Raw genomic sequence first — 27,462 nt, 5'->3', positions numbered from 1 at the left:
TCCAGCAGATAACAGTACAGCAATGAATGAAGTAAGATTGTCGTTTGAGCAACGCTAGGCCGTATTGAAGTGGTACTGGAAGTACGAAAACATGATGCAACAATTGCATAATGTGTACGGAACACAGCCATCAACATGTACAACAATTTATCGTATTCGGGATAAATTTGAAGCCGATGGTACTGTTCAGGATGTGCATAAGAGAAGGTCTGGCCAACAAAAAACATCAATAAGTCCAGTTTCCAGCGCTGCTGCAATATTTTACTAGGTCACCTAAAAAAATCTCTGAATCGGGGTGCACGTGAAAGCAGGTTAAGCGAATCAACCATATGACGAATTCTGAAGGCTGCTAAGTGGAAAGTGAACATTTCAAGATCGCTGCATGCTACGAACAAGGACGACCCAGATAGATGGATTACTGCAAGTGGTTTGAAGGCATGCTTCACGAGGATGAACGGTTTGCAGAGATGGTTATCTGGTCTGGTGAGGCACAATTCAAACTGAATGGTACTGTAAACCGCCACAACTTTGTGTACTGGGCACTGTAACTGGTGAGGTGTATCTTCCTATGCTGCAAATATTGATCTTACCTGCCATCCAAGAGGTGTTTGGAAATGAAAGATTTTACCTACAACAAGATGGTGCTCCACCTCACTACCACAGAGATATCAGAGCCTACTTGGATGAAAATCTACCTGGATGATGGATAGTTCAAAGAGGAGATGCTGAGTACCCACCACAGTCTCCAGACCTTACACCTCTTGACTTCTACCTATAGGAAACCTTGAAAAATGAAGTTTATCGACAGAAGCCACCTAGACTGAACGAGCTACGAGAAACCATCAAGGCGTCCTGTGCGGCTATCACAACGGCAACACAGACAGCCATAGTTCAGTCAGCAGTCTCGACATTGTTTGGCTGCTACCGGGGGGGGGGTTCACTTTGAACACACAAAATAACTTTCCCCCCGTGCAAGAATTGTAATGGTATGTCATTTTGTTCCATTAATATTGACTATCAAAGAATGTCTACATTTTTCTGGACCCCTCTCTGTTATTATATGTATGTATTGCATAACTGCAAATTTTATCTGTGTCTAATTTAATCCCATAAAGTGTGTATTATTATGCAAGATAGAGCTACTGCTATGTCTCATTGTTCATAATATAGCGCACTTGTGTCCTCGCAGTGACGTCACCCGCCTTGCAGCCAATAGGTACTGCTCCCCATAAATCTCACTGTATGGACCTGCCTGAGTCTTCGTTTCAAATCATTCTGACCTGCTGTCATAAACTCACACACACTTCCTTGTTGTTCTTTGATACATGTGTATAATATCAGCATTAATCTCTTCTGGCATGTTCTTACATGTCAAGCGCTCTTATTTAAACCTCCATAGTATGATCGTCTTGTCAATGTAGAGGAAGTCTATTGTTGTATTTTATTCTTTTCCCAGTTTTTCAAATATCCACAGTACTAGCAGAAATAATAAGAATGCAGTCAATTCTCGCATTTTCAGTTTAATTGGAGTGTTTAGAATATAAGTTCAATTCATTTGCATCTGACAGGAAAACATACATGAGAAGGCCTAAAAATGCTGAATATGATTCCAATTATACTAAGAAGAGACATTTGGAGAAGGAAACATTATGGTTTGGGAATGCTTTTCCCATAACAGTGTAGACTCCATATTTTGGATTAAAGGTGTGATGACAAAAGAGATTAGAGACTTTCTAAATGATACCATACCACCATATGCAAGGGAAAACATGCCAGCCAACTGGCGTTTTCAGCAGGATAACAATCCGAAGCCCGCTGTGGGTGGGGGTAGTAGAATAACACCCACAGTATCCCCTGCCTGTCGTAAGAGTCAACTAAAAAGGGCCCTAGAAGCCCTTAACTTGGGAGCGTGGGTTGGCGACCATGGGGCCCTCAGCTGAGTCCTGGCACTGCTTCCACTTAGTTGTGCCCATCTATCCTATCCGACCTACCTTGGTCAACTCTTGTTCCTTTCTGACCCCGACGGTATTAGAGCACTTAAGGCCTAGGAAGTCTTTCATTGTCATGCCCTTAGATATTCCTTAGACATTTATTTGTATTAGAAATGTAAAAATGAACGTCCCTGCGATGCAAAAATATGCTGGAAAGAAGAATCAGCTGTGAGCTGCTTCATATGCAGCAAAATTAATTTAATTTTGGAGATTCCTTCCACTGAAATAAGTGCAATTAGTCTTTTCCCCTATGTTCTACAGAGGGGTTCAGAAAAATGTACACACTCTGTCTTTCTTTGGCCGATACCTTCATTTTTTGAAGTGTTGGATACCTTCCATTTTTTCCCTCTGATAAGTGTTATATAGAGGATGGTTGCCTAGTTGTACTTCCTCTTAAAACAATAACCACCACCACCCCTAACAATCTGAAGCACTCCTCCAAATTGGTAACGAAATGCTTTGAATCACAATTCTGAACTTGGATTTCCCACATAATCAATACTTGATTTATTTCTGATGTATTTACATTACAAATACATTTTGCAGTACCAGTTTTGATCTCTATTAGAGGCCATCTTCAGCTGCTGAAAAACCTTATTTGATAAAAACAACATATACAATAATATTAAAACCACTACTTACTTCTAAGAGTATATAATACAGTTTATAATAAACTTGCATCAGATTAGAGTTATAAAGTTTCAGGTCTAAAATTATGTCTAAAAGTTCATTTGCACTGTTCTTGAATACATTAGATCTATTCTATTGAATACTGTTCATAGTCAACACTTACCCTGAACAAGTAGCATCTCAGCGGCATATCGGATAACTTCCACTCCATCCACCACAGCTTTTAACAACACGCTAGCATCCAGCACGCATCGGGCACCAACATGGCGTGCCACTACAGCTCTACTTCACAGACAGAACTGAAGATGACTCGTCCTAGCCATGGCACTCCAACTCAGTCGTAGTGTATTTTCATATTTGATCCCTCCACTATGGATTACACCAAATGTAACTCCGTTCTATTTTACTGGGCCAGCATCACAAACCAAAACTTCGTCCCGATGTTCTTCATGTTTTCAATTACGACAATACCTCCGTTTAAAGTCTCATCACCTTTCACACGCTGGTATTATTTTCACATAGCATTCAAAGTTATCAAGAAGTAACAAAATTCAATTTAAGAGAGTGATTCCAACCCAGCAACACGTTCCCTGAAAATACCATTATCAACAAATAACAGCCATTATTGCTGCCATTCAAATGCACCGCATACTACTACTTAACGACCTTTCTTTTCAACTACACCGAAATTATGCCTAAACAATACGACACCCAATCAAGTTTCCTTCCATGCCAGCCAAATTCACCGCTGCTTATGGAGACATATCCACGAACACGGGACTTCAACCAGACAGTTTCAGTATGACTACTCTCTGATAGAGCCTCATTTGGCATTCTCTAAAAACATTGGAATATTATTCCTGGCATTCCAGATAATTAAGAACTGAGGTCAAACCACTGCTGCATATTACTGTGTAGTTGCCTTCCCAATACTGTGATCACAAACCAACAGCAAAAATTAATGTTACGCATATGGTGCCAGACATTTTGTATCCTTCCTCCCCAAACTGCTCCCGTGTAAATATGTTATTACAAGCTTTGTAATTTCCCAACTTTTCAATAGAGTAACGTTAATAATACTGTGTAGCTGCCCTGTCAATACTGCGATCATCAACCAATGGCAGAAATTATTGTTATGCACATTGGTACCAGACGTTGTATACTTTCTCCCCAAACTGCTTCCATGCAAATATAATTATAGGCTTTGTAATTTTCCAAACTTTCTAATAGAGTAGCGTCAACGATTCATGTCAAACCACCACTGCTGGACACTGCTGAAATGCTCTGTGGTTTTATGCACTGGTACCGACTACTTGTATCTTTTACCTTAGACTGCCCCCATGTAAATATGTTAATATAATCCTTTTCAACTCCATATTATTAATGAACATTGTTTTTCTCATTGAAATTTTAGTAACATTTTCCTAACATTTCTGTTAGTGTAATGTCAATATTTCATAAGGACCACTGCGCCTGGACAATGTTAAGTACCCTGTGGTCTTACCTATTGGTGCCAGTCACTTATCTTTCCCATAGACTGCCCCCATGTAAATAGTTATTACTGAACATTGTTTTTCTCATTGATTATCCCTAATGTAATGTCAATATTATTCCTTAGTATTTATAATTTAATTACAAATCAGGTACCTGATTTATGCCTTGAGGTAGTACTGTGATTGATGATGCCTTCAATGATAAGACGAAACATGTCTCATATGGAAATAAAGATAAATTCCTATTGTTTTAAAAAAAAAATATGTATGGAATAGGTGATATTATAAACTAATTAGCATCCTACATACTGTTCAGCTGCCAAGGTAACAAAGCTGCTGGTGTTTCTTGGCAGAGGTTGTGATTTTTATAAGCAAAATAAGTGCGTGCTCATTAGCTCCTATTTAGTAGTAGCATAATAAAGGTGACTTCAAAATTAGTAGAATATGAAGGAACAAGATGACTAACAAAATTAGAAGAAAGTGAAGGAACAATCACTCGAAAAATGAGGGTAAACAATCAAAAAAGAGGGGGTTGGAAGCCTAGGCCTCAAATGCTTTAATATGTGATTGCCTACAACATCCTGAGTACCTAAAAATTATCATTTTATCAAAAATAACATTATACTAACCAACTGTCGTCGTTAGTTGAAATGTGTTCTGTCTCTTTCTGCTGCCAGTCATCTCCAATAGATAGTATCTCTGCTGCCATTATCCAAAAGCTAACCCATCAACTATGGGTATGACAGCTCATACTGCATATACAGTATTACCCCGCATTTACGTTCCAGGGTTTTACGTTTTCCCGTCTTTTACAACATTTTTTGTTGGTCCCCTGAGACTTCCTATGCTCACAATATATTAAAATACTCAAATTTATGTTTGCGACATTTTATGCTTCCCACCATTTACAGGCCGTTCGAGAGGAAAAAATTCGAGGTAAAATGGCGTCGCAACTAACCTGAAACACTTTGAGTAACCATGGCATGACAACCAAATCAAACAACCATGGTCTATAATAACTTTTACTTGTATCTTTTACCTTAGACTGCCCCCATGTAAATATGTTAATATTATCCTTTTCAACTCCATATTATCAATGAACATTGTTTTTCTCATTGAAATTTTAGTAACATTTTCCTAACATTTCTGTTAGTGTAATGTCAATATTTCATAAGGACCACTGCGCCTGGACAATGTTAAGTACCCTGTGGTCTTACCTATTGGTGCCAGAGGTTGTGATTTTTATAAGCAAAATAAGTGCATGCTCATTAGCTCCTATTTAGTAGTAGCATAATAAAGGTGACTTCAAAATTAGTAGAATATGAAGGAACAAGATGACTAACAAAATTAGTAGAAAGTGAAGGAACAATCACTCGAAAAATGAGGGTAAACAATCAAAAAAGAGGGGGTTGGAACAGTACTGAACTTCCGCTTAACCAACGCAGTGCTTTCTTTGATATCAGGTGTTTTCCAAAACGTCCTAAACCTTATTTTCAAATCCACAACGAGTTGAACTAACTCTCTAAATCTCACATACACACAAACTTTCCACCATAATCGTATGACTTTTGAATGCAAGTAAACAAACATACAATAGAAATCAAAAACATGTATAATACCACACATACAGTATCTGAGTAATAGCAAAATGCAGAGCCCACAAAAACCACAAAGGAGAAGAAGAAGGAGATATCAGGTGTTTGCTTTATTGCTAAGTACAGTATAAGCCACAAGAAGGAGACGTTATCAAGTGATTCAGTGTTTTTCTTGCCCGAATTCGTTATTTCACAGTTATTGTTTTACACTTGCGTTTGTTGTTGGAGTTGTTAAAGTTATTGTTACTGATTCATCACATTTATTTTTGTTATTTGTTACGTTTTTTGTTCTTGTTATGTGAGTCAAGCGCTCAAAGTGAATTGTCGCGATCTTCCTTTCCCGTAGTGTGTATTCATTAATCCTTCTTTGTTGTTGCTTTATTGTTTTCCTGCTAATAATGGTAAAAAAGAAGGAAAGAAAAACTTTCACTATGGATGAGAAAGTTCGAATATTAAAAAAGGTTGATTTGTACCGCAGCACGCAAATCGCAGCTTCCTGTACCCACACTGAATACAATTGTGAAAAACAGAGGAAGCATTACATCAAGTCCTTCAGAATGCGGACCAAACTCGAAGAAAAAGAAGTATGCATCATACTGCAAATACGAAAAGAAAAAAAAAAAATTGTAAAAAGTTGGTTTGAAACTTCAAGAGCCGCAGGCATTCTAGCTGACGGTGTGCTCTTAAGGGAAAAGACGCTTAAAGTGGCAAACATTCTTGGCATTGAAAATTTCAGCGCGTCCAATGGCTGGATCGACCAATTTAGGAAAAGGTATAACCTAATCTATAAAATTGTTTGTGGGGAATCTAATACAATTAGTGATAAAACTGTGGAAGAATGGATGGACAGAAGATTGCAGGAGCTGACCAAGGATTACGAACCCAGGAACTTTTTTAACCTAGATGAAACTGGACTGTTTTTCAGTGTTTTGCCCAGCAAGACTTTGGCATTCAAAGGAGATAAATGCCATGGTGGGAAACAGAGCAAGATGAGGCTCACGGTGATTTTGCGAGCCAATGCTGAGAGAAGCTCTGAGAAGCTCCACCCCTATGTGATAGGGAAATCTAAAAAGCCTCGTTGCTTCAAGAATGTGTGATCATTACCTACTGCCTACGATGCCAATCATAAAGCTTGGATGACCTCAGATCTTTTCCGACAGCAGTTAATTGCTCTGGATTTTAAAATGGGTGCACAAAATAGGAAGATCCTTCTTTTCATCGACCATTATCCTGCACATCCCGTGGATGTTAATTTGAGGAATGTGCAATTAGAATTTCTGCCTGCTAACTGCACAAGCAAGCTACAACCTATGGATTAGGGGTTATTCACTCACTTTATAGGAAGAACCTGGTGCAGTAAATTTTATTCCTTATGGATGCTCGAAAGAATCCATCATCATTTAAAGTTTCAATCCTGGATGCGCTTCACTTCATTGCAAAGTCTTGGAAAGCCGTGAAGCAGACTACCATCTGAAATTGTTTCTTGAAAGCAGGATTTTTCAAGAATCATCCCGAATCTCAGCTGCCAGAAGAAGAAGAAGAAGAAGAAGAAGAAGAAGAAGAAGAAGAAGAAGAAGAAGAAGAAGAAGAAGACGACGACGACCTGCTACCTGATGTATGGAGAATGTTGCAGTCAAGACTGCACTACTGAAGATTTTCTTCAGGTAGATGATTCTGTGATCACTGCAGAGGAAAGAAGTGTGGAGGAGTTGGTCGCTGAGCAAACAGCAGCCGAGTCTCCCACCAGTGACAGTAATGAAGCAGAGGAAGATGGTGAAGTGATGCCTACCAGTGCTGATGCAAGTGCAGTAGTGAATGTCTTACGCAGGTATCTGTCATCTGTAGAGGGAGGTGAAAATAATTTTCATAACCTTTATGAGCTTGAAAAACAAATAGAGGTCATAAGAAATAAGAAGTGTAAACAGAGATCGATTCTGGGCTATATTGGTAGGAAGCAGCGACTGTGTAGTTTTCCATCTGGAATAAATGTGTGTTAATGTTGTAAATACAGGTACAATAGTAGCAATTATATTGTTTCATTCAGAGAAAAGATTGCATCTTAGATAAATCTATAGCCATTCTAAGAAAGTAACTACTGTATATTGTAAGAATATACTGTATTATACAAATTTTTAACCACCTACCGGTAACCTTCTCCTGGGCAAAGGATGAACAGAATTACAAAGGCAGTGTAGTCAACAGTTACTACAGTACAGTAATTAACTTACATGGACCTTTATTTGAGATAAGTACAATAAATCTATTGAGATTGAAATACTCTATAAATTAATAATATGCATTTGTGTAACATTTACCTCCTTTTCCAGAGCATTTTTATATATACCAGTAAAAGTTGTTTCATACGATTTACACTTCCCCCCTATTACACCAGTATTTCTTGGTCCCTTGAAAAGAGTAAAAGAGGGGTAATTCACAAATTTATTTTATACTGTATTAGTTTTGGCAGACTGAAGAACCTAACCTAGATACGATATTGTGATATCAAGAAGAATTCTCCCAAAAATTGCATGTAATACATTAATAAATATGGCAGATTAAGGTTCTGTTTCATTTCCACAACTGATCAACTAATCCTTTTTTTTTTTTTTTTTTTTTGCATAGAAAACTAAAGGAATTTATTTAGGCCTAAAATGAGACCACTATACTTACATGAAATAACTGCTGTCAAACAAGGCTTGCAATTTACCTTGTGCCAGTAGTGATGTCTCAGCGAAGGAATGGCACAAGTAAAGCTTATCCACACATTCGCAGCATAATTGCTTGGGCAATCTATCTGTGCGACGCACCTAAAAAAAAAGAGGCAGATGTGAGGTAACATGAACTCAATACTCTGATTCTGTAAAGGATTACTTATCTGTTTCTCATCTCATTATAGTCACAGTCAAATAAGAAAGATGCAGATACCACATTTTCTGGCCTCTAAAATACGCTATAGTTCCAGTCATTGAGACACGACTTTATATAACCCTGAAGTATCAATACCATTCAATTTATATGTTCTAAAAATTGCCAAAATATTCATGAAATCTTGATGCAAAAAGTGTTATAATATATAATTACTTTATTTCTATATTATGTAACACATTTTCATGAGATTCAAATATGTAACATCTCGATTACACCCATATCTATATATATAAAATAAGAGTTTTGTCTGTACATTGCTCACAATATGAAAAGAATGGTATTTCTGTATCAGTCATGTCCACAGTGACAAGGAAATGCATTTTTAACTTTCCCGTAATTTCTGTCTGTCTGTCTGTCTATCTGTATGTACACGTATCACGAGAAAACGGCTGAAGATAATTTAACGAAAAACGGTATATAAAGTCGGGGGATGAGCCACTACAATCTAGGCTATAAATCATTTCATTCGAGCTGAGTGAAATGGTAGTTTAGGGGAAGGCCCAAAATGTAACTCCCAAATATTTACATTATTAGTGGTCCTATCGATAAATACAACATAACTAAAGTTATAGAGAATTAAATTTCCTATCATTTATGTCTTATACACTTTTACCATACCGCCTATGATAACACAGATATTCATGAATTTGTATTTTTGCTGCTAAGTCCATATCAACGCCGAGCCACGAGAAAATGGGTTAACAGAATTTAATAAAAATCGGTATATAGAGTCGGGGAATAAGATACAACAGTCTAAGCTATAAATATTTTATTCAGCCTGGATGAAATTGTAGTTTAGTACCTATGTTATTGGTCCTATCGAAAAGTACTATATAACAAAAGTTACACAGAATACAATTTCCAATCATTTATGTTTTATTCAGTTTTAGAGTACCGACTATGATAAGAGTGGTATGTTACAGTCAGAAGATAACTAAATGTGAAGGCCTACAATATAGAAAACGCATAATAGTGATCGACAATAACATTAAATTGACCATTATTTGTTGTGATGTTCTTTGTCTCTTATGGTGCCACTCATATCCGATAGATGGAATTGCTGCTGCGTACCGAGTATAACAGCCTGCCTGAATATTGGCGGGAAATAGGTGGGGAGATAGAAAACTTTCTTCTTTTAGCATGCCATTCCTCTGGTTTATACATTTTCTGATACTGCTGGTACGTAACACATTGGTACACAATAGTGTTCAAGCTATTCGATCCCTACTCTGACACGCTGTTTTGAATGAGCCGTGTGCACACTTAAGGCAGAGGCTCAGTAGTAGTAGTAGTAGTAGTAGTAGTAGTAGTAGTAGTAGTAGTACCTGGTGTAGAATAACAATTTAGGCCTATTCCAAATTACAGACCACAATTCACTAAATAACTCAAAATTCAACCCTGAAAAGAGCTGTTTCATAAGAAAAGCTTCTTCACTTTTATTTAATTCTACATTAATTTTATTCCAAATTCTCATCTGGCTTGGAGGAAAAATTTGCCTCCTAGTCAGATAGATTTTTCCGCCGCCAGTGTAGTGAATTGAGATTTTCTGACTCCTCGGGTAATCCTATTAAACAGATGAGTAAGAGGGCATAGTTTTTGCCCTGGGACTCTACACTATTCCTCCCTGCCCCACCTTCACTCAACTCCTGCCCCCCGCCCCCAAAATTAAAGAGTGTTCACGCCTCGCGACTGTCTGCGCCCTGGTCACTCCAGCTCTGGAACTTTGGACTGTTAGATCGGCAGCATAGCACTGTTTGTTAAAAGTGAGAATATGTGTGGTTATTAATTTGATCGAGTACTGCGTGTGATAGCATCGCTTTTAATCGTGACATTCCTACTGGCGTCATTGTACTGATCTATGTTGATTTCAGTTGGGAAAATAACTAAGACAGTCTTTCTGAGGATGTAAAAAGGTAGGTGGAGAGTGAGTGGATGCTATAATAATGAAAACTACCCTACTTGACTGTGACCGACGGTAGGCAAGAGGGCCTACCATTACAATGAAAATTCCCTAACCCAGTCTTCACACAAGAAAAGACTTTTGGTGACTTCCCCATCGTGTTTCTTGGGTAACGTTAAGAGCAATGCAATTTAATACAATCTTGCTCACAACATGTACACTACCTAACCTCGAATTCTGTATACAATGTAGAATTTCGTAGCGAAGCACGGGTACATCAGCTAGTAACATATAAACAATTCATAAATAAGGAATCAAATAAAGATAAAACGGGAACAATCACATTTTATATAACAAGGGCTATTCCATTAAAAAACATTATTTAACATATGATTTATGAAATGCTTTGACATTTCATTGTCCACTGTTAAAACACTCAGGTATTTTGTGGCAAAAAAACAAACATACACAATGCAGGTGTTTTGAAATTAAACACAGATAAGTTAAGTGTCTACAAGATTGCTTGAAAACAGTGTCCAAAGTTCGCAGAAACAGGCTCTTTATGCATATTTCACTCCAAGTAACTACATCCATTACAGAACAGCTGAACTGTATGACTCACTGTCCCAACCCTCATCATTCTCTGCAATGTCTTCAAAAACCTGTCTTAAATCATCATAGTGTGAAAATATTGTGTGGACTGCTCCTGAATGAAAGCTCCAACATGTAGTGCATGCTTGTGAAAGTCTGAATCCTTTGGATTCCAGAAGATGAGGATCTACTAACAAAATGAATGAAATGCAGTCAAATTATGAATGAAGAGCCTGAATGATTTTATTGTTTTGGAGCAATGGAGAAGAACAAGGTTTAACCTTTGTGCATAACAGTGTAGAAATATTGCCTTTGGGCAAACTTGTTTAACATAATGCTTAACATCCCCTTGCTTTCCTGCCAATGAGGAACACCCATCATATGTTTGATATACAACTTTATCAATTACTCCCCAATTTTGCAGAATATCGACAATTAATTCTGATAAGCCTGATGCAGTCTTATCAATCAAAACATCATAAAAGCCTATGAATCTTTCTCTAGGACCCTGCTTTGAGAAGAACAAGACTATTACACTAACTTGAGATCTGTTTGATACATCTAAGGTCTCATCTGCCTGAAAACCAATAAACTCACAAGAATCTAATTCTGTTTTGATTGTCTCCTGAATTATGGCAGTTACAGCCTCAATTAATTCATTCTGTATATTGCTTGACATGCCTTTAAAGCCCGATGTGGACTGGAGATGATCTTGAATTTACTGTTCCTGTTTTGAAAGACGAATCTAACAACTCTAGGTAATTGCCACTGCTAATCGAGTCTTCCCCTTCAAAATGACCTCGAAATCCAAGCTCCTGTTTCCCAAGAAAACACAGTGTCAGCAAGTCTTTCAACAACAAGCCGATTTTGTTTCACGACTTCGTTATGTTTAACGGCTTGAATTCTTGCACCTTCAGATGAAGAATGTTCTATACTCCCGCGCCCCAGTAAACGGAATCTCTCTTCATTCTGAGTATGTTTATTTGAATTTTGATGCTTCTCTGCTTTTCTAAGAAAGTATTTCGTAACAATTACACCACTTTAAAGTCCATTCCTTTTCACCACCAAACAAAACACACACACAACAAAAATAGCTACTTGTTTTCGGTACAGGCTGTTAACGACGAATATCGAGTATACCAAGAAAATTGAAACTTTATTGCTACTTCACTGTCAAAATACTTAATATCCAAATTAGGCATACATCTTTTGTTTTTGGCTTCAGACTTCTCTTCGTAAGTCCAAGATGAGAAAAGTTTACGTTTTAAAGAGTTCAAAAGACTCGTTAAATTCTCTATGGGGCCCACTTCACTCATTATTTCAATGCGAATTTCAATTGGATGATGTCAGTCTTGTTTTTACACAAATAACAGTCCATGGCTGAACTGTCACAAATAAAGCCAATTATGCACTGATTTCCTACTAATTCAAAAGAATAACACAATTTTAACAATACGGTACCTCACTGTCACTTTCGCGGGGAGAGTTTCTACACTCTCAAATAGCAGGGGAGGCACGCCTCTCTGGGGTCTAGACCTTGCGGAGAGAGGAGTGTGGGCGGTAACCTATCTTTCTTCCACCACTCCGCTCTAATCACCCAAGCTGACGGTAGGGAAACAAAGCAAAAAGTCTTGGGTGAGACAAGTTAGAGACTTGATTCCCTATCAGAAGAAGTAGTCTGCTGTCACCATCTAGTGTGACGAACAGAGAAGCACATCATCTGCTGTCATCATGTAGCACATATCAAATAGAGATTATTGTTGATTTAACACAATAACAACAGATAAATTTGTTACAATATTTATGTTTTTTTTTTTTATAGGGGCTTTACGTCGCACCGACACAGATAGGTCTTATGGCGACGATGGGATAGGAAAGGCCTAGGAGTTGGAAGGAAGCGGCCGTGGCCTTAATTAAGGTACAGCCCCAGCATTTGCCTGGTGTGAAAATGGGAAACCACGGAAAACCATCTTCAGGGCTGCCGATAGTGGGATTCGAACCTACTATCTCCCGGATGCAAGCTCACAGCCGCACGCCTCTATGCGCACGGCCAACTCGCCCGGTATATTTATGTTTAATTGTATCTCTTAGGGTAGGCACTGCCTCAAATGACTCCAAGTAGTTTCGCCACTGGTTGAAACCTTCCCCTCCAGCTATCCGCAGGAGCAATCACATGTTTATGAAAATTCTGCCATTACCTTGAGCTGCAGGGCCTTCCAAATGCCGCCTGTGCCCCTGCCTCTTGGTTCATATCAATACATCCTCCTCACACTGGATCAATTAAGACCACACAGCCCTAAAGCACCCAGCTTTTAGAGTATTTTTGAGGGGAAGCTTCAAGAACTCTTTACTGATAGGCTGGATTCCTGTATACACCTCCCATTTTAATTAGCTAGAGAAATTATTTAAAAGTTTCTGGAAGGTTGATTACTTTTGAAGAAGGAACCAGTAGAAGTGTTGACAACTCTGATACATGAACAAAACAATACTCAAAACCTAAGGTTTGCCAACAGCAAAAATAAACTTTCCTTTAAAAATTAATTATAGTTGATCCCACTAGTGGGGGCACTTAAACTGATGACAGAGACATCTAACAGTTGAAAACCAAAGTATCTTGTAATATACAAGTTCAAGTTGTTTACACAGATGGACTTATAGAAGGCGCGCAGATTAACTGGCCGGAGGTGTACCCCCGGTACACTGTGTACTGAAATTAAGTAAGACTGTGATTCACCTCAAAATACAGTGCAGAGTGGATGACTGATTTCGGAAGCTATAGTCCACATGAAACTAGAATAGGATCGACTTTTAAGAGAGCAAGATACTCCAGGTCACCACGTCATATTACTCAACGAAGGCCTCTTTGCGGCAAAGTCAATACCGTCCGTTAAGGATGTATTTTAAAGAATTCAACCCGATATTCAAAGTGATGCAAGTGTGTAACAGGACTAGTATAACTTGGAAACAATTCTCTAAACCCATGGGTAAATAGTGAAACTTTGTATCATACCATGCAGAACGATGGCTCAAATGGTTAACAACATGTAAAGTGATCGGAAGTTCCAAGTAATCACTGGAAGCAAGATAAGCAAGGACAGGAAGCTAAACAACGGATTGCCCCAAGGATCAGTTCTCTCACCATTATTGTTCAACTTATATCTCTCTGACCTTCCTGACACTTCATCCAAAAAATTCTGGTATGCCAACAACTTGGCTCTAGCTGTACAAGATCAGGTAATAGAGATGACTGAAGAAATTCTGACCAAAGACCTGTCTTTACTGGAAAACTACTTCAAAATCTAGACTTCAACCCAGTGTGAGTAAAACAGAAGTGTCTTGCTTCCATTTAAATCATCGTTTGGCAAATGTGAAACAGAATGTTAGTTTCAGAGGGAGAATTCTTCATCATAATTGGAACCCAAAATACCTTGGTGTCATCTTGGACCATACACCATCCTTCAAACAACACCTCCTGAAGTTAGCACAAAAGTTGAAGTCTCGAAATAACATCATCCATAAACTGTGTGCAACTACCTGGGGAGCTTCAGCAACCACCTTGCGATCTTCAGCCTTGGGTTTAGTGTATTCAAGTGCTGAGTATTGTGCACATGTTTGGTTGAACAGTCATCACACAAGGCTTGTTGACACCCAGCTTAATACCACAATGAGCATCATATCAGGCGCAATCACATCTACTCCAGTTCATTGGCTTCCACCGCTAACTGGTATTATGCCACCTGATCTACACCGATCTAATGCTCTTGTGAAGGAATTCCACAAGATCTCCAGGAATCCTAGTTTACCCGTGAATAGTGACCTGCTACTTTTGAATCTTAATAGACTAAAATCACACCATCCAAATCTGTGTAATGCTGCTGACATGGATGCTAAAGATTTTAAATCTCTTGATGAGTGGAAAGGTCTATGGGAAGCAGCAACAGATGTGTGCCTGCATACCTTCTTCTCAGGTCCCAGACTTCCAAGTGGATCCCACCTACCACACAAGACCTGGACTGCCCTGAACAGAATCAGAGCAAGACATGGCCAGTGCAGACACAATCTCCATAAGTGGAAAAAAGTACCAAATCCAGACTGTGACTGCGGAGTTCCACACCAGGGAATGTCAGGGAATGTAAGATTCAAGCCTTTCACAGTGATGAAGATGACTTCCTGCTGGTGACTCCAGATGCTGTATGATGGATTGAAAAACTTGATGTTCAATTGTGAAACACAAATTGCACAAATTACTTCGTTTCTCATCCGTAAATATATTACTGATATTGTCTGTATAAGCCATACACTAAATAAATATTGAGCTCGATTAGAGGGTATTATTATTATTATTATTACTACTTGCGAGGTGTGGCTATATGTGCTGGTATTTTGATTCATGAAATTGTTTACGTCTATTATTATTATTATTATTTATTATTACTACTATATACATAGTGAAGTATGACAGGTTGTCAGTACAGACTTTATTTGGTATAAATTGTGGTTGTATAATTTATTATTTGTGTGTTGTATGATCTGTCTTGTGTAACAGAACATGTGAGGTTATGTCACAATACTTCTGGTGTACGTTTACTAATACGACTTTATTTAATGTAAGAACATGTAATTACCAGTATCTAATTTATTATTACCTGTAAATAGGATGTAAAAATCCAATGTAATGTTGTACAACACAGGGTAAGAGTCGAGAACAACGCACCTTTGCCCTGATGACCCTCGAATTTTAGAGAATGTTCTATTCATTTGCATATAGCAAAAGCAGGCTCGCCATGTAAACAAAGAAGTGGAGAGGGAGCAAGCAAGAGGCCTGCCTCCTCCATCAAGTCAGTGCTTGTTCTACATCAGACATTAGAGATTTACTTCTTTGCCTGAGGTCCTAAGTCAACTAAAAGACATCATATTATGAGAAGATCATAACCATAATTTTTATTATATGTATTTTAATGTTATAATTATTCCTGCAACATTGTCTTTGTCTGGTATACATATGTTTTAGTTATCACATAATCTGTTTAATTTTTATTTGGCTGAAGATGGCCACTAAGTGGCTGAAACTAGTCTCAAGACTGATGTAATATAATTTACTTGATATATTGTATTGAAAAGGTGGACCCTCTTGTCAATTTATTTCTTACCATGATACAGAAGAATAGGAAGGACAAGTTCAGGAATGAAAAAGTCTGAGAGGACATGGGAATAGGAGACTTACTCCTACAGAGGATTCAGAAAGCAAGACTGAAGTGGTTTGACCATGTAAGAAGGATGAGTGCAAGCAGCACTGCAAGAAGAGAATATGAAGAGAAGTAAAAGGAAAAAGACCAGTGCACAGACCCAGAGGAAAATGGACACATCTGGTGAAGAAAGATGTCGAGGAAACAGGACATAATTGGGAGAAGCTTATGAGAGAACAGTGGTTCATGGACAGACAAAGATGGAGGGGACTCGTAAACCACATCCGGGCAACTAGAGATGATGATAATGCTGTCAAATGTTTTATTTTTCAGGTATTATATAAATGTTATTTAATCATAAATTAGTTTTGAATGACAGAAGAACCTAACAGTTATAGATTAACAAAGGTTTTTATCTGGCAAAAGAAGGCAGGTATTGGAAAATAGGATACATGTAGGCCTAGTTCAATAACGTTTGGTATACTGACATTGCCATGTTTTTATAGACTGGTATGTGTATATATATAGTCTATTTCTAACACTTCTAATGAACAAATTGCAGTGGATAGCATAACACATAACAGCTGTAAATCACAGTGAAAAAATACTTTGACAATGCATGTGGTTTAACGCAGCGAGAATTCATACGAACAAAGATTAAAAATTAGCGTCATGCAAACTTACTGCGGATTCGCTGTTTGTCAAAATGCTGCCCAAGATACGTGCCCCTTACAATTTCATACTTTGTAGATTCCCTTTCCCTACCCTTGATGCTCCACTGCTGTTCATTGCAGCAATGACTAGTTTCAAAGAACATCGACACCAGTGTAGAGAACTAGAACTCAAGTTCGCCTGGAGTCGGAACAATCAGCCAACCAGCGGAATATGCAAGGTTCTCAAACATCCAGACCAATCAAGACCACTGGGAGTCGGTCTTGGACCAATCTAGCTGACTACAGGTGATACGGAACACTGTTATTTCGGAAGAGGCTGTAGCTAGACCAATCCCGCTGGTGTACAGGTGATGCGGAACAGTGTTATTTCGGAAGAGAATGTTCAGGATATTGCTGACCAATCTCGCTGGAGTGCAGGCGACACAAAACACTGATCTTTCGGAACAGAATGTTCCGGCATACTGTTTATTTAAAGATCAGATCCGAGTCTGGAACAGTTCCAAAATAACCATTGTGATATTTTTCTTTTTGCCCATCTCTTTTACTAATGCTTTCTTTCCACTCCATCCCCATTACAACTGGAGAACACGTGTTGAAGCAGCTGTTAATCCCATTCTAGTTCAGCGTGGATTATAGTTTCAGTGTTCTTCCTAGAACCTTCTTAATGGGGGCACCGTCCAGCAGTTTTTACAGACAGCCCGGGTAAATTCACCTAGATATGTGCTAGTTACATAATATTAATATATAACACCAATATACTTCGTCCAGCTAACTCATTCCTGCTTGGCAGCATTTTGCCCCAGTGTGCTAAGTTCGGCTCATCAGTTGGTAAATAGCACACCTACCAGGAGACACATGACTAGTGCATACCATGGAGGCCATTGCATAGTCTACTTGGAGCCATCAGCACTGCCAATACACTTTGAGAGACTTAGTCTCATTTTCAAAATCTGATGCCTGCCTGGTCACTGTGTGCTCCGAATTAAGAAGTAAATACTGTAAAACAGATACTCCCATCTCATGCTACAAATGCGACAACGTGCAGCAGTCATGGCGGAAGTAATGGAAGTGCAAGCAAAAAGCGCTCTACAAAAACTAAGAAATATAGCTGAAATGGGAGTATATATGAAGGAGGACACCAAAGACAACATTCTGAACGCAATGAGTACTATAACAGAATATATAAAAGCAATAGAGGAAAAAGTGAAGCCAGGAAATAGCGTGGACATTTTCGAAGCAAACACAACAGTAGAGGTTAGAAAACATCACACTGATTTGGAAGGAGAAGAAGGGGACGAAAGCAGCAGCGCGAGACAGGTGGCACCATCTATAGACGCAACAACAGAAACACGAGGGGAAGACAACCAGGTAAAGGCGCCAACTACTGGAGAGATCAGCAATCCGGATGGTAAAGATACAGAGGGTATAGATCGTTCCCAGAAAACATTCGGGGAAACAAATAACATGAGGACATCTCTCGGCCGCATAAATGAAAGTGCAACCGAGAATCAGAATAGCACACCATCTGCCGATGACGAGGAAAACCACCAAGGAAGAATAAAACACGCAGCAAATCCTACATTTCCAATAACACAAGGCAAGAAACGTAATAACGCTATAGTCAAGCAGACGACAATAAATCTCGAGACAGTAAATGAGAAATTAGAAAACATAATGGAATTCCTGGAAAACAAGCTAGATCAAATAACTGAGCAAAAAATTAACCAAAGACTAAAAAGCAAAACTACAACAGAAATAAACCACATGGTCAGGACAGCACAAAATGCATTCGATGAAACAAGCACCAGTACACACGAAGAAAAGAATCAAAATTGCCAGAGAAAGACAATAAGGGAAACGAGAAACAAATGGAATAACATATCACCCTTAACCAACCAAAGACGAAATGATGACGGTGAACTAGAAGCGGCAGAAAAAATGGCATGGCTGCACGTAGGTCGGCTTAAACAGAGCACCCCGGCAACAAATATAAGAAAATTCTTGGAAAGGAATGGCATTATAGGACACATAGAATGTGAAGAACTTCATATACTGGGAGACAGAAAAGCTTTTAAGATCAGTTTCCCATATATCTATCTGGAAGATGCACAGAGCGCGGATTTCTGGCCACAGGGAATAAAAGTCAGAAGATTTCGCTTTCAGAGATATGATAGGAGACCAGCGGAAGAACGAGGGGTGGAACTTCAGTAAACATCTCACCCAATTGCCAAAGAAGAAGGAACCTCGGTCGAGCACGGAAATAAGTGGAATATAGAGGGAATAAGAAACGCAATACCCCACATATCACAGAAGACAATAGACGACACAGATGTTATGATACTGACAGAGACATTCCTCACGGAACCAATGGACTTGCAAGGTTACTATGGTACACACACGCTAGCAACCCCGACGGAAGGAAGACCAGCAGGGGGAGTCACAATCTTCATAAAAGGGAAACTGGGAGATATCAAACGAATCATCAAGGAGGAAAACATGGTCACAATAATCACATCAGAAATTACGATAATAGGAATTTATATTCAGCCAAATACACCTATAGAAAACATAATGGATAAAATATCTATAGCCATACAACAAACGAAAGCAGAAAGGAACGTTATACTTGCCGGAGATTTTAACTGCAGGATAGACAAAGAAAATACCAAAACTCGCATCCTTCTTGAGACACTGGAAGAAGAAGGCTTCAGAATGGCGAACAAAAAAGAAACACCAACCTACTTTGCACAGAACGATCATAGCGCCATCGACCTACTATTTTTTAGAGAGTACAACTACAATTGTGTAAACAAGAAGGCCTATGGAACTCATCGGCAGCACCAATAAGGAAACACATACTTATAATGACACGCCTACGCATGGAAATCCAACAAAAGAGGAAGGAAGCAAAAAGACCAAGTATATATACCAGAAAAATCCAGCGGGAAACAGTACAAGAAAGCGAGGAAAACATCGGGAAAGCGAGAAACCTAATAGAAGAAGATAGACTAGAAGAAGCCCTCGCAACAGCCACCAAAGTAATAACGAAAGCTATAATAGTAAAGGAAAGAAGACACGCACAAGCTTGGTTTGACCAAGAGTGTTACAAGGAAAGAAAAGCAACTCTAAAGGCCCTGAATGCAGCAAAATTATACAGACGCCCAGAAGACCTAACAGCATATGCAGAGAAAAGGAAAAAATATAAAGGACTAATAAAAAAGAAAAAAGAAGAATATACAGAGAAACAAGGAAGGAAACAAGCCAAGGAAACAAAATCAGACCCATACATAGCGCTGAAAAAGAAGACGTCAATCGCAGCAGGAGAAATTCATATGGAGAACTGGGAACATCATTTCTCGAACATACTGAATAAGGAACGGCTGAAGCAAGCATATGACATAGAAACAGCAGAACCCACACATGCTCTGGAGCCAATAACAACGTATGAAATTAGGAAAGCAATACAAGGAGGGAGAAACAAGAAATCCGCAGGACCAGACAAAATTTACATGGAACACTTAAAAGACTCACTTGGCGAGATGGAAGAACTGTGGAAAGACCTAATGAACAAATGTATACAGACTGGGAAAATACCAGAGGGATGGAACACAGCGACTCTAAAGATACTGTTCAAAGGAATAGGGAGCAGAACATCACTAGACTCATTTAGAGGAGTAGCACTAGAAAATGCATCCTTTAAAGTTTTCACGAAGATACTAAATGAAAGATTACTGGAAGCCTTCAGTGGGTACATTCCAGAAAATCAATTCGGTTTTATGAAAGGCAGGAGCACGGTCCAGGCAGTGAAATACCTAATAAATCAGGTAGAAGAAGCCTTAAGACACAAAGGAGGGAAATATCACGCAGTCTTTGTTAATTTCAAGAAGGCATTCGACTCAATCGACAGGCAAAAGCTAATCGAGAAAATTAAATTGACAATCAGCGAGAGAGACCCACTAGTGAGAATAATTGAAGCATGTCTACAGAGGAACATAATCCGAATAAACAACAACGCAGAAATTTCTGAAGACATAATACAGACGAACAGAGTTATGCAAGGGGATCCCATGAGTCCCACACTTTTCAACATTTATACAGCAGATGTGAACCACATAGTAGAGGAAGGATCAAAAGTAGAGCTGATCCTATACGCAGATGACATGCTGATCGGAACGAAAGAAAAGGAGGAGGTGCAAAGGGCAGTCTGCAGACTAGAGACCTGGGCGGAGGAAAACAGCCTACAGATAAATGAAGAAAAGACAGTACAAATGACCTTCAGAAAAGGTGGGAAATCAACGCCCAAAGACAACATAACATTACACCAAAAGCCATTACAAAAGGTACGAAATTACAAATATTTGAGAATAACACTACAGACAACGGCGGCGTCCTTTGGTATACATATTCAAGAAAGAACGGCAGCAGCAATCAGAGCCTCATACAGCATCCAAAACATTTCAAACCTAACAATCAGCACAGCGATGAGACTTTTCAAGACGACAGTAGCGCCAGTGATAACATATGGAATTGAGATCGTGTGGGTAAAGCTGAAGATTGGAGACCTGATGAGAATAGAAAGAATAAAAGCAATGTTCATGAAGAGGATTACCCGAGCTGGAAAGACAGCGCCATCCCGGATGGTATACGAAATGATGCGGGAGACGTATTTCATAGAAGATATACGATCACAATTCTACCTACAATCAACAGAAGCAAGCAGGGTACTAGTAAACATCAGGGAAAGGAAGAAAAGTGAAATCGACCTCGACTTCTACGCCTCACCAGCGATGACGGACGATAGATGGACTAGAGAGTGCAACACACAGCGCCACGTGATAACACAACTCCCCATACATGGGTTTCACCACAAGATATGCGTAAACTAGAAGTTCCATGAGCCAGAAGAAGATTGTAAGTGTACTTTGTGTAGACAGAAGTGTAGTAGATATCACATCATAACATGCACGAAAAGAACCAGGACAATTACAGACTATAGCAAAGACTGAAATGTGAAATTTATTTAATGCTCAAACTTGAGTGTACATTTCTCTATTAATTAACGTTTAGCTTGACTGTCATGCAGTGTCCTGTGCGAGCGGTGTCTGGATTAGCGTGAAATCACGCGCTAGCACTCGATTCCGCTGGACGTCACAAACTCATTGGCATTTCGCCCTGTGGGTAGGGGCGGCACAACAACACCCACGGTATCCCCAGCTTGCCGTAAGAGATGACTGAAAGGGGCCCCAAGGGCTCTTGGGAGCATGGATTGGTGATCACAGGGCCCTTAGCTAAGTCCTGGCATTGCTTCCATTTGCTTGTGCCAGGCTCCTCACTTTCACCTATGTTATCTGACCTCCCTTGGTCAACTCTTGTTCTTTTCAGATCCCAACGGTATTAGGTCACGAGGTCTACGGAATTGTTTATTTTTACACCCTTCATGGCCAATACCTTCATTTTTTGAAGTGACGGACCCCTTCCATTTTTACACTCATTAATGTTATTGGAGGATGGTTGCCTACTTGTACTTCCTTTTAAAACACCACACTCCACAGCAACCGAGGCCCGGAGTTACATGATTATGAACGAGCATTACAACACCTGAAGTTCAAAATACTCTGTTATGACTCGTTTGTGATAATAACACTACAATAGTTCAATTTTGCAGATAATATTTACTTGTCTGATATTATTGTTTATGCCTTGAAGGGAATTGTGCCAGTGGAAAACCTTCTGCTCCCCCCTTTCTTGTTTATATGACCTGGCCGTTTTCGTATTACGCTTGCAAGCTGTGTTTGTCAACTGTTTATCTTAATTTGTATGCGATTGAATGTATGTTTTATTTGGCTTCTATTCTTCCCTATTCATAATAAAGTGATTTTTGCTTTGTCCCGCATGGCTCCAGAGTAATTGGAAATGTCTTCTCGCTCTGGAGTGTTTGCTTTGTCCTCCCTCTCTTGCCTCCATGCCCTACGGCCAAGTCCGTCGCCCCTTGAGGCCGTCCAATGAAAGAGGAGTCACTTTAACATGTGACCTTGTCCGCTTACGGGCAGGCTGTCAGCTAATTATGCTCGGTGTCATTTCTTGGTCACGAGCTGAAAGCTGTACATTGTGGGCTGGTCCCGCAGTGGCTCGAACTGGGCAATCTCAGGTGTGTTGGTAAGAAAGTGAGACCTTTACGTTTCTCCTGTGCAATGCAGATGTTGGGAAGGGCTTGAGGTAGTTGAAAAGATTTTATTCGCTATGTGTAAATATTCTTTGTACGTGTGAAGCCCCTGTCAGGTTAATACTTTTAACAGCTGAGGCCTGGGTTCGATGAAACCCAAGCCTTGTTTAGATTCAAGCATTATGTATCTCTGTCTGCTTGAACTTATATTTTATTTAGCTATTTTAGCCCTTATTGAATTGGACGACAAATGAATGTAAATATGGTTAAACTGATCCTATATCGTACGTACATATTAACTTTCGAAGGCTTGTGATTAGCCTTGGTAAAAGACTATACGTTTCTCATATGTTTACTCTGTTGAATTAGCTTTTCTTATTACCTTTGCTGTGTTAATGGCGTGTTAATGCTGCTACGCTGTTAATGCTGTGTTGATGGATAATGCCAGATTTTTCTAGAATTATCGGGTTCCAACTTGTTATTGAACAGTTTAGGAAACCCTTCCGAGTAGAATACTGTGAATTATGATGGCTTATTTCATGAGGGCTGCACACCTCTGTTATGCATTACTACGTTAATCGGTTGGTTATGTAAGAGTACTTGTCAAATTGTATTACCTTGCAAGTGCTTGTTTTATCCTTCTTATTCTTATTAACACATATTGTTACGAAGTAAAGCAAGTTGTTCCTTCCATTAAAAGAAATTTTGGGCATTATAAACTTATTGTGCCTTTTCACTCCAGCTCCTAAAGCCCTCTGCTCCTTTCGAAAACAGCTACCGGATAAATTGCCGGTACAGGAATAGTTTGAAATTTCATCATATTCATTTTTTTACGTACTATTCCCCGCCCGGCTACTCGTTCCTACCACCCGGCTGACGAAAATTTCTGGGGAGAACACCAAGTTTATTCAGTTAAACCTTGTTGAAATGTTTCTGGAGGGGACAAGGAAAGAGAATGTGTTAAGCGAGAAAAAGAAGTATTGAATATACAAATAAAAACTGTCCAGAACGGGTATGACAACACTGGATTTTTTGTTCTTCCCCAATATTAATGCATTTTACTTCATGTATGAATGTATGAGTACAGTGAAAGATATAGGCTATCTGCCATTTCTAAAGATGAGATGAGAGTATTAAAAGACATGAAAAAAGACGAGAGAACAAGTACAAAAAACTTTCCCACTAGGGGCTTAATAAATAACAACAGTGTATTTAAAGGTGTGTAAAATATCAGACAATAAATATAAAAACATTTGCACTGGGGCCCATAAAAGTATCAGTGCATTATTGCAGATCACACTCTTTCTAAAAATGAAAATAAAATGAAAAAAGTCAACTGAAGTCTTATATTTCAGACCAGTGGGTTATTAAATGTTTTCTGGTTATTTGAAGGATAAACTCAGCCATGTGCAAGAAAATGACTTTGACTGTCACCTTGAATGCGACAACACTTCGATCGACTAGAGTCGAAACTCGAAGGAGCGAGTTTCAACATATGTGCCACCGTTGAAAGACGCAGATGCCTGTCCACTTCCTGGATTTTGTCTTCATTAATAGATGATTTCACGGCTTTTTTCAGTATCTATAACTGGGATAGCACAAAAAGATATGCACCACGCTACTCAACTTAACATGATTATGTTCCTAATTCATAGGTAGTCTATCATCCACCGAGCTCGATAGCTGCAGTCGCTTAAGTGCGGCCAGTGTCCAGTATTCACAATTAAGTATTTATTTATTTTCCACCTAGTCGATACAATGATTGCTTAAGGCAATTTTTAATGGTCAAAAGTGGTACATGTTTCGTATATTATCAACATCTTCAGCCACATAACACCGTTTAGATGAAAAATATATAAAATTGACAAAGTAATGCTTTAGAGGAAGTGACCTTAAAATTAACATCTTGTCAATCTTATGTTAATTTTAAGGTCACTTCCTCTAAAGCATTACTTTGTCAATTTTATATATTTTTCATCTAAACAGTGTTATGTGGCTGAAGATGTTGATAATATACGAAACATGTACCACTTTTGACCATTAAAAATTGCCTTAAGCAATCATTGTATCGACTAGGTGGAAAATAAATAAATACTTAATTGTGAATCTATTGAAGTGCGATACGGACCATGAAGCTGATTTTATGTAATCAGTATCCAGTATTCGAGAGATAGTAGGTTCGAACCCCACTGTCGGCAGCCCTGAAAATGGTTTTCCGTGGTTTCCCATTTTCACACCAGGCAAATGCTGGGGCTGTACCTTAATTAAGGCCACGGCCGCTTCCTTCCCACTCCTAGCCCTTTCCTGTCCCATCATCGCCGTAAGACCAATCTGTGTCGGTGCGACGTAAAACAACTAGCAAAAAAAAAAAAAAAAAACGTCTATCATCTGATGAATACTTCCTACCCTTCACTGTATCACTCAACACAGAACACATTGCTAACTTCTGAATGGAATGTGAAATTCTAGCACAAACAGGCTTACTGGATTATTCAGCAGTTTGAATGAAAACTGGAGAACAAACCTGAACTTTCCTGAGACTAACTGCTTGCTTCCCGAAGATGTAATTTACGCTCTAAAGTTCAGGAATTCAAGGCCATCTCCCGTTTTTGCGCAACTTTCCCCGACCTACCCCTGTGGCGATGGCTCTAATCTGTGTTGTAAATCACGTTCCTAACATAATGGATGAAAAAGAACATTTTCAGGGCTAGGAAAAATGTAATCGTACTAAGCGGTAAGCAAAATATTTTTAAATAGATTTATTGTGATGTGAATCGAGACTTTGAATTTGAGTTACGTGAGAATCGCCTTAATGAGGAAAGCATTAATGAGGTTTCATTGTATTTTCTTGCGTCTGGTTACTCTACTGGCACTTGAAATATGTCTTCATGACACATACAAGGACAAGTTATGTTAGGTGATGCTTTTTGAACAAGAAATCTGAATGTTTGCCACAGAAGCCATTGGAGTAATTTTATTCCGATTTTTCAGAATAAAATTGAACATACACATTCACGTCTCGGGATTAGAAAAATAACTTACGAGTAAGCCATAGTACGGAAATCTGCGAAAACGCAAGTTCTGAACAAACTGGTTGCCGTTACATACCGATTTTAATCTGTGTGGGTTTTTCCCAAAAAATCAGATATAACGACAATCTGCTATAACTAGTATATTTTTCGCCGTTATGAATTTTCGTTATAACTGACTTCTATTGTAGTCTCACTGTATACTACCAACAAGAAGTCAGCAAGATGCACTAAGCATCGCAATGCCCTTTACCAAGACTGCAATTCTTGATCAATAAATTCAGTTGAATTTTTTATCATGAAAACAGCTCACCAGACATAAAATTAGTCACCCCTAGGGAAATCATTACAAACATCATTTAATACCATGTAATTCCACCTCTGGACTTGATAGCCGCCTGGATTGGGTTATGTAGGTACGTCGCTTCCAGGACCACTGGTTGAAGATTTGATCATGCAATTCCACCTAGGATGCTGTTTTACTCAATGTTTCAACATGCGCCACAGATTTTCAATGGGGTTCAAGTCAAGTGATTTTGCAGGTCAATCGAAATGTAATAGGGTGGGGGAGTGTTCATAAAACCAGTCACATATGCTTCCAGCCCGATGAACTTTGCTGTTGTCATCTTGAAAATTCGGGGTATCAATAGCATACTCATCATGCAGATGTTGACTGAAAGGCAACACCTGATCATCCAGAATGTTTAAATAAACCTGCTGGTTCATGTTAGTGGTCACCTCAGTGAGCAGGCCCAATCCATGATACGAAAAACACCCCCAAAGCATCACAGACCCACCTCCGGCTTGAATCTGGCCTTCCACACATTCAGGATGAAATGCTTCATTTGGCCTTCAGTACATTCCACGTCATTGGAATACAAGCAAAAGTGTGATTCGTCAGACCACATTACGTTCCACCAGTCAGCTGCTGTCCACGTTTGATGATTTCTAGCCCATTGAAGACGCGCAGCTTTATGTGCCTGTGTGAGCAATGGCCTCTTGCAAGGTGACCGACTCCAAATGTTCATTGCATGCAGTTCCTGTCGCTACCAGGTTGGGATGGACCTTCTTTCACTGACTGCAGCAATTCCTGTCGGGTTTGGAAGCGATTTTGATTCACAAGCCATGAAATGCATCTCCAGTCCCTCTCAGTCAGGATCATTTTCCGACTGCAATTCTGACATCGTGTTTCCAGGCCACGTGTAGTGCACCACTGCTTCTAAACCTGTTGAACAGTTCGCTGTGAATCATCAACAAATCCAGCAACTCCACGCACTGTATG

The 27,462-nt window shown here is 39.1% G+C and overlaps 1 protein-coding gene across 2 annotated transcripts in view; it reads right to left on the bottom strand.

Annotated features, from left to right (window-relative positions):
• LOC136868721 (zinc finger protein 665) overlaps nt 1-27,462 on the bottom strand; it is a 131,237-nt gene that overhangs the window by 51,270 nt on the left and 52,505 nt on the right. For both annotated transcript variants that reach the window (XM_067144795.2, XM_067144796.2), the window contains one exon: nt 8,380-8,516. In XM_067144795.2, coding sequence (XP_067000896.1) covers nt 8,380-8,516 — 137 coding nt within the window. The remainder of the gene's footprint in view (nt 1-8,379; nt 8,517-27,462) is intronic.

This window comes from Anabrus simplex, chromosome 1 (assembly GCF_040414725.1).
Source record: "Anabrus simplex isolate iqAnaSimp1 chromosome 1, ASM4041472v1, whole genome shotgun sequence".
NCBI classification, from domain to species: domain Eukaryota; kingdom Metazoa; phylum Arthropoda; class Insecta; order Orthoptera; family Tettigoniidae; genus Anabrus; species Anabrus simplex.
The sequence above is the reverse complement of the archived record's forward strand: the minus strand, read 5'-3'. Positions and strand labels throughout refer to the sequence as shown.